This window comes from Poromitra crassiceps, assembly GCF_964638095.1.
Source record: "Poromitra crassiceps genome assembly, chromosome: 1".
Classification (NCBI taxonomy): Eukaryota; Metazoa; Chordata; class Actinopteri; order Beryciformes; family Melamphaidae; genus Poromitra; species Poromitra crassiceps.
In genome coordinates, this window is record NC_139623.1 from 96,799,223 (window position 1) to 96,807,029 (window position 7,807).

At 40.2% G+C, this 7,807-nt stretch overlaps 1 protein-coding gene across 1 annotated transcript in view; it reads right to left on the reverse strand.

Annotated features, from left to right (window-relative positions):
• The window catches only part of LOC310783409 (uncharacterized protein), a 29,137-nt gene extending 21,330 nt beyond the window's left edge, over positions 1-7,807 (reverse strand). Inside the window, exons 1-11 of the mRNA XM_083644270.1 lie at positions 7,709-7,807; positions 4,695-4,771; positions 3,012-4,040; positions 1,696-1,758; positions 1,447-1,497; positions 1,247-1,320; positions 912-1,123; positions 591-633; positions 466-503; positions 253-383; positions 59-152 (exon numbers count right to left, since the gene is read on the reverse strand). Of these exons, the coding sequence (XP_083500396.1) occupies positions 59-152; positions 253-383; positions 466-503; positions 591-633; positions 912-1,123; positions 1,247-1,320; positions 1,447-1,497; positions 1,696-1,758; positions 3,012-4,040; positions 4,695-4,771; positions 7,709-7,797 (1,901 nt within the window). The 5' untranslated portion in view covers positions 7,798-7,807. The remainder of the gene's footprint in view (positions 1-58; positions 153-252; positions 384-465; positions 504-590; positions 634-911; positions 1,124-1,246; positions 1,321-1,446; positions 1,498-1,695; positions 1,759-3,011; positions 4,041-4,694; positions 4,772-7,708) is intronic.

The window sequence follows — 7,807 nt, forward strand, 5'->3', positions numbered from 1 at the left end:
ATAATATAGAAGTGTGAGGTAAAAAAAAAAGAAGAGAGATCAAGACAGAGCAGCTTACCATGATCCGTCCACAGCACCGGTATAAAAGCATGTGTTTGGATCTTGGGTGAAGCTGTTGCACTCCATGTAGCCATTTCTTTGAGGCAGACTCCCTGCACAATGACAAAGACCCTTGCTTGTATAATGGGAACTCATCCCTAGGAAGCTCAATATGTAAGTTATTATGTATTTCAGAATATGCAACACACGTACCCACTCTCTCCACTCTTTTCCCCACCACATGGATGTGCCTGGAGGTTTTCCCGCCCCGACACAGAGAACGCAGGATACAACACGGACGTATGGGCTGCTTCAGCTTCAGCAGTATAGTACATGTAGTCTTCCTGAAGTTGAGCCGCAGTGTTAAGATGTTAGGAGGTAACGGACACTGGACAGTCATTGAAAACAGTCGAATATTTCACTGACCTTATCGCAGTTTTCATGGAGCATGAAACTTCAATTCCCTGTTAAAACAGATGGATCTATCCTGATTAACACAATCCTTCACTTCACAGGTAACCCACATGAATGCATTATAAGACATTGCTTACTTGAAATAGGTTGCTACCAGTCACTCCACCATCACCCATCTCACTGAAAAAGAAATTTGAAAAGCAAATCGTGACAAAATGAATCAATTAAAAGTCAGTTAAAAGGGTCAGATTAGACAAATAAATGTGTAATTTCAGTCATGAGTTCATTACTATGACTTAAGAATCATAAGATAAAATGCTGTTCACAGGTTGCACTCTCCTTACCTACAGTGTAGATACATTTTTGTATAAAAATATGAAGGTTTAGCCATCCTGAGTTCACATCCATCAATTCATTCATTCATTCATTGAATACACAGGAGTTCATAGCAGTGATACCCAGTTTGTTGGCTGTAGTTCCGCGTTAATGTTGTAGTAGTTGTTGTAGTTGTGTTGTAGCTGAGTGACAATGACGTCATGTTGTGTGTGGGCTCGTATGAGGGGCTGACAGATGTGCTTTGTAGAAAGTCATCATCTGAGCTGGTGGTGTTTGCTTCTGTCTGGTTTGGGGACACACACGTCTCCAAGTGGCTTTGAAACAGATTATGGAGCTGAAAAAGAAACAGCATCCTCATGATCTTTATTATAGGACAAAGAAGCAGACATCCTGAATATGGCTGAGAGACTGTAGTCTGTAGTCTATAGCCAGTTTGCCCACATCCCAGATTACATACCCAGGTACTAATGTCTGACTCATTCTTCTCCTCTCCTGTCACATACACAGTGACGTCCAGCCAATAGTACACTGCTGTAAGGAACAAACAGATCATGTTTCAAAAAAATAAATAAATGCTAATTCATTTATTTAATTTATTTATAAATGCTGCTAAATTCATATATTTTAACATGCGAGTGACATTTACTTTTCACTTACATTGATTAGTACATGCTTGAGAGGAGTTGCACTGCACCTGTACTCGTGGCTCTGAATCCACAGCAAGAGACAAAGGTGAGGAAGAGATAATCAATAGTCTGCTGAGAATTAGGATACTGTATAACTATAGAGTGCCTGTTGTTGCTAAGGATTCAAATATATCATGGAACGTATTATGTTCTAAGTCCTGTACTGTACGTCCTGTCTATGCTGCACCCATTCACCTTTAGTTAGACTATTTTTTCATACCATTTGTGATGTTATGAATGACTGTTGTTTGTGGAGCTCCTCTGGTTGTTTTTGTTGTGGTCGCTAGAAGACAGAGGGTATTGACATTAAATTAACTAGTGCAGTTACCCATTCATTCGCCCCGTTGCAGAGTGCTGTGCGCTTGTTTACCATATTCAAAGTTTATTGAAGACCCCCTAAAGTCATGTTTCAAGATGTATATAAAATACTCTACTTTGAATAATAATTTGTGTCTGATGGTTTTTCCCCACAAAAAAAGGTTTCATTATCTTTTTAAAATCCTTAAGATGACTTCCCCTCCTTCTCCCTCATTTAAAAATCCAAAGCAACCAATCAGGGTGATCTAGAACTAGCCAATCAACACGAGTTTTCAAAACATTCTCACTCCCAGCTTGTGACAAAGTGACGACAAGGGTTGCTGACCAATCTGCATTATATGACGAGTTGGGAGTGAGAATGTGTTGAATTGACTGCTGAATACTGGACAGGGATTGGTTCCACTATCCGCGATGTCATGAATCATGCTAATTGAAAATGCCCTTTTTTGCTGACAAAAATGTGTTAATGTAAGTCGCTTTGGATAAAAGCGTCTGCCAAATGACGTAATGTAATGTAATGTAATGTAATGTAATGTAGTGAGCAGAGAGAAACTTTCCACTCTCAGCAGATGAATGTGAAAACAGCCTTCTAGTGTCAAACTCTGCACAGACATCATTCTGCACAGTGAGGCTCAAACAAACAGATTTTTGACTTTAGGGGGTCTTTAAAGTATAACTTCACCACCAGGTCTGAACCTGCTAAGGGTATGGGGGGGGCAGGGGACCGGGATGGGGAGGGGGATATAACCAGTTGAGTCTATGCATGTGCGTTGTGTTGTGAAGAGGCCCACACATCGTTCATATCTTTGGAGGCGATCCCTGTTTTTTCTGACAAAAGAGGTTGTAATGTGAATGTTATTTTCAATTAGGCAGTCAGAGGACCACCGCTTTATAGTTAGATCTGAATGTTAAAAATGGAATTATGGACAAACGACAATGAACCATATTTTCAACCACGTGATGTACTGCAGAGTACAGAGAGGTGCTGTTAGCAACAATGGGTGTGGTTAACAGCAGTAGTGTGGGAACTGGGAACAGATAGAAAGACAATTGTGAATGACAGAGACACTAATTATACTTTGTCAGAGGTTGTGAGGGATGGTGTAGGAATTTTCTTTGTAATAGAGTGCTGCTGAATGAGATATGGCCTCTGTCATTGCTGATGATTACACTGGTATCTCTGTGGATGAAATTATTATTATTATTATGCCAGTTTACCTGGTTGAGGCACATTTGTCGTGCTAGTGTGTGACGGGATGGGTGTTACAGCAGGAGAAGATGCTGTAGATGTTGTAGTCGTGAGGGTGGTGGTTGTTGATGTTGGGATGGGTGTTACAGCTGGAGAAGTTGCTGTAGATGTTGCAGTCCTGAGGGTGGTGGTTGTTGATGTTGGGATGGGTGTTACAGCAGGAGAAGTTGCTGTAGATGTAGTCCTGAGGGTGGTGGTTGTTGATGTCGGGATGGGTGTTACAGCAGGAGAAGTTGCTGTAGATGTTGTAGTCCTGAGGGTGGTGGTTGTTGATGTTGGGATGGGTGTTACAGCAGGAGAAGTTGCTGTAGATGTTGTAGTCCTGAGGGTGGTGGTTGTTGATGTTGGGATGGGTGTTACAGCAGGAGAAGTTGCTGTAGATGTAGTCCTGAGGGTGGTGGTTGTTGGGATGGGTGTTACAGCTGGAGAAGTTGCTGTGGATGTTGTAGTCCTGAGGGTGGTGGTTGTTGATGTCGGGATGGGTGTTACAGCAGGAGAAGATGCTGTGGATGTTGTAGTCCTGAGGGTGGTGGTTGTTGTTGTCGGGATGGGTGTTACAGCAGGAGAAGTTGCTGTGGATGTTGTAGTCCTGAGGGTGGTGGTTGTCGATGTCGGGATGGATGTTACAGCAGGAGAAGTTGCTGTAGATGTAGTCCTGAGGGTGGTGGTTGTTGATGTTGGGACGGGTGTTACAGCAGGAGAAGTTGCTGTGGATGTTGTAGTCCTGAGGGTGGTGGTTGTTGATGTCGGGATGGGTATTACAGCAGGAGAATATGCTGTGGATGTTGTAGTCCTGAGGGTGGTGGTTGTTGTTGTCGGGATGGGTGTTACAGCAGGAGAAGTTGCTGTAGATGTTGTAGTCCTGAGGGTGGTGGTTGTTGATGTCGGGATGGGTGTTACAGCAGGAGAGGTTGCTGTGGATGTTGTGGTCATGAGGGTGGTGGTTGTGAATGTTTGAGAAGGTGGGAATTGGGAAATGTGTTTGCATGAAGCATGACCTGATGAGGGAAACAGAAAGGTTAAATAGTTTTGACCCAATTTGTCCACTGAGTTATCAATATGATGTGATGTACATATTATTATACTAGCCAGGTGGTACACATCAAGTTGTATTTTCAGCTCTAATTTTAAAATGTCTGTAAATTATGTTGAGTATTGCAATATAGCACAATATGTATCATATCGCAATGTATTGGGATACAATAGTATCGTGACCCATGTATGGTGATACGCATCGTATTGTGAGGTCCTTGTCAATACCCAGCCCTATAAAAGTTATTTGTTAACTTATCATGGTCAACAACTACTAATGTTCCATCTTATATTTCATCTTCTTTGTTTTCTATGTTACTCATATATTCCGCTTCTCTGCACGGAGGCTATGCTTTGTCAACTTTTGTCTTTTTTGGAAACAGTCAGACCAGAAGAGCAGGTTATCTATATTTGTCATTCTGTGTGTGTGTGTGTCATTGTGTTGATTACATGACTGACATTTCAGACACTGTACAGTTTGAATAGAAGTTCAGAGATGTCAGTCGCGATATCCCACACAGCTGACAGACTAATGAGCGTCCTGTCTGCATACATCCTTTGTCATATTTTACCCTCGACAGCTTCTCAAATACTTTGCCATTCCTCACGCCAAAGCTTACCTGTGAGTAGAATGACTAGAAGAATCTGGAACCAACATGGACATCTGACATGTGTGCCTGGGTTGCTGTTCTTCACTCTGTAACATAACAAACATAATCATTTGACCACTGTTTATTATGATGTCATATTTATTCTCAGGCCTGGGCTGAATTTGATTGAATGAGGCATTCAGCACTTTTGTTGAGCTTTTGTTCAACAAAAGACATTATGGAGAAAAGTGTCAAGGAGCGAGTTGCACTGAAAATTCCCAGAGCTGACAAAACATGTACGGCACTTAACATCTAATCCGGGGAGACTCAGGATGCAAGGCCCTCTTTGCAATACTTTGATAGCTTTGTGGCTATATCTGTGTTTCTGTTCAATTAATCAACTAAATCAACTAACTAACTAATCAACTATCATGTAATCCCTTTTAAGAGGTAAATAATCCTAAAGCAAACATTTTAGTGCATTCCTGTTCAGACACACCTTTCAGTAAAATAATGCCTCAATACATTGGAACAATTGAATTAGGTTTATCACAGCTTTGGGAACCTGCAAATAGAAATATAGTACAAAAACACACACACATTGGTATGCACTCATAAAGAGCAAATATTTGCTCGGGCCGGCCTTTTCTGAATGGCCTACCTTTGTCATGAAGCTGTGATATTATCATGCCGTGAATGAAAGAATATTGTGGTTGCTGAAGACAATATTTATTACTTTTATAAATATGTGATTATTTTCCTGTAGTGCTCTGTACACAAATGTACTGTACACAGTATACACTCATACAGTACATTGTATTGGTTACATCTCCCTGTTTTAACCAAAGATGTTTAAAAAAAAAGGCTTTAAACAAACAGCTCGCTCCTCCACATAATGAATCATGTATAAATAAAGTATTGAGAGGTTCTATTACTGCTGGACTAAACAGCCAGTGACTTTAAACATGGCGGCACTGTTTTCATTCTCACATGCTACAGTTTCCTGAGAAACAAAACACATCTGGTCAGTGGCAGTAAGAACACCTCATTGATGAGGTCCGAGGGGAACAAGCTGCGGGCCACAAGTTTGCAAATAAGAGCTCAGTCCAACAGTGGTGTGCAGAAGAACACACAGCTCAGGCAACACTGAAGCAGACGGGCTCCAAGAAGAACCTGCAGGGTTTAGATCCTGTCATCTAAGAACAAGAAGATAATACATGACAGGTCAAACTGCATGAGTGGGAAAATGTTGCCTGATCCCACAAATTCCAGTTTCTCTTGCAACATGCTGTGACAAAGATAGAATTAGTCATCATAAACAGCCTGAAGTTATGCATCCATCCTTCCTGGTTGGCTTAGTGGTGTGTAATGTTGTGAGAAAGTCCCTCAGTACCAGTGGAGCATCGGTTGAACAGCACAGCATTGTTGCCGATGGCCACAGCCTGCCCTTTTTTTAATGGACCTCACCTCAACATGTTTCCAGAAACATGACTGATTTGAGTTTAATGCAGTTCCCAGATGACAACCCAATGGAGAAACTTAGAGACGAGGTGGAACAGGATGTTTCGATACAGTATATAATAATAATAATAATAACAATAATAACAACAACAACAACAACAACAACAACAACAACATATTACGATACGATACAATATACTTTATTAATCCCCCGGGGGGGGGGGGGGGGGACTGAGTGCCACCATAATAGAGAGCCAAAGTGGAATGTCACTTCCTGCTTCAGCACTGTACCAGAGATTTTCATCCGCCATTTATTTTCGCATAGACATTTCGTAAAATGCTTATAAAAGTAGTTTTACTTGTTTAAACCAAATGGTTCAGATATATTTAGAAACAGGAGAGATCGCATAACATTTCACTCGGACCAAAACGTAAAAAAAAAATGCAGGTTCAAAGAAAATATTTTTTCTGTTGTTGTTTGTTGTTGTGAAATGTTCTATGGTCTCTCCCGATTCTAAATATAGCTGAACCGTTTGGTTTGACCAAGTAAAACTATTTTTATAAGCATTTTACGAAATGTCTATGGGAAAATAAATTCAGGAAGAAAATCTCTGGTACAGTGCTGTAGCAGGAAGTGACGTTCAATTTGCCTCACTATAGGACAAACAACAGACCATAAAAAAAGCTATACACAAATGACATACCTCAAGCAGTACAGAATAAGGGGAGAGCATAGCCCCCATATAACAACAGGCCTTGGTATATCAACAATGCCAACACCAGATAGTCAGCAACAATCAACGGCAATGTTGATGACGGCAAAACATGACCGCAGCAGGAACGAAGGACTTCCTCAATCTCTCTGAAGACCATCTAGGCAACAAGCCTGTGACTAAAAGAGCTCTTCAGGGAACTAAAAACATGGAACATTGGGTGGTCCTCGTGCATGATCCTCTTGAGCTTCCTGCCCATTCTTTGCTCTAGGATCATTACATAACATAACATACATAACATAAGGAGTTAGGGGTCAGTCCAATGATGGATCCCGCCTTCCTCACTTTATTGATCCTTATTGTTGTTGTTGTTGTTGTTTTTGTTGTAGTAATGTAAATACTCGTAATTTTCAATATTAATTTTTGCTTTCATTTGTATAACATGTTTTTAAAAATGCTGTTTGCAAAATACTAAAATAAATTTAAACAGCATCATCATAGAATAAGATAAAAAAAAATTAAAGACAAGCCACGAAAAGATAAAAGACAAGCACACATAGCAAGACAATGGGGGTAAATATAATAGGGTGAAGACATCACATAAAAGCATATCTATAAATCATTTTCTAAAAGTAATTAAAATGTTTCAATAAGTGATATAGACTTTAAAATTATATATCTACCCAAGATAAACACACACTATACATATTGCATTACTTAATTATTGTACCTTAATGATGATATGCTACTATACGGATAGGCAAAACAAATTGGATTTCTTATTCATAATTATATTTCAGTACAGTTTTGATTTCTTATAATCAGTGATCCCAAGTAATGAAATGTAGATTTAGCACCGCAAAACGTTACCTGACAAGATAGGAGGTGTGGAAACATGAAGGTCCCCTATAGCATGTGCCTGAAGCTTTCATGACTTTGTCTTCATCTCCACTCAGCATAAGTTTCTCT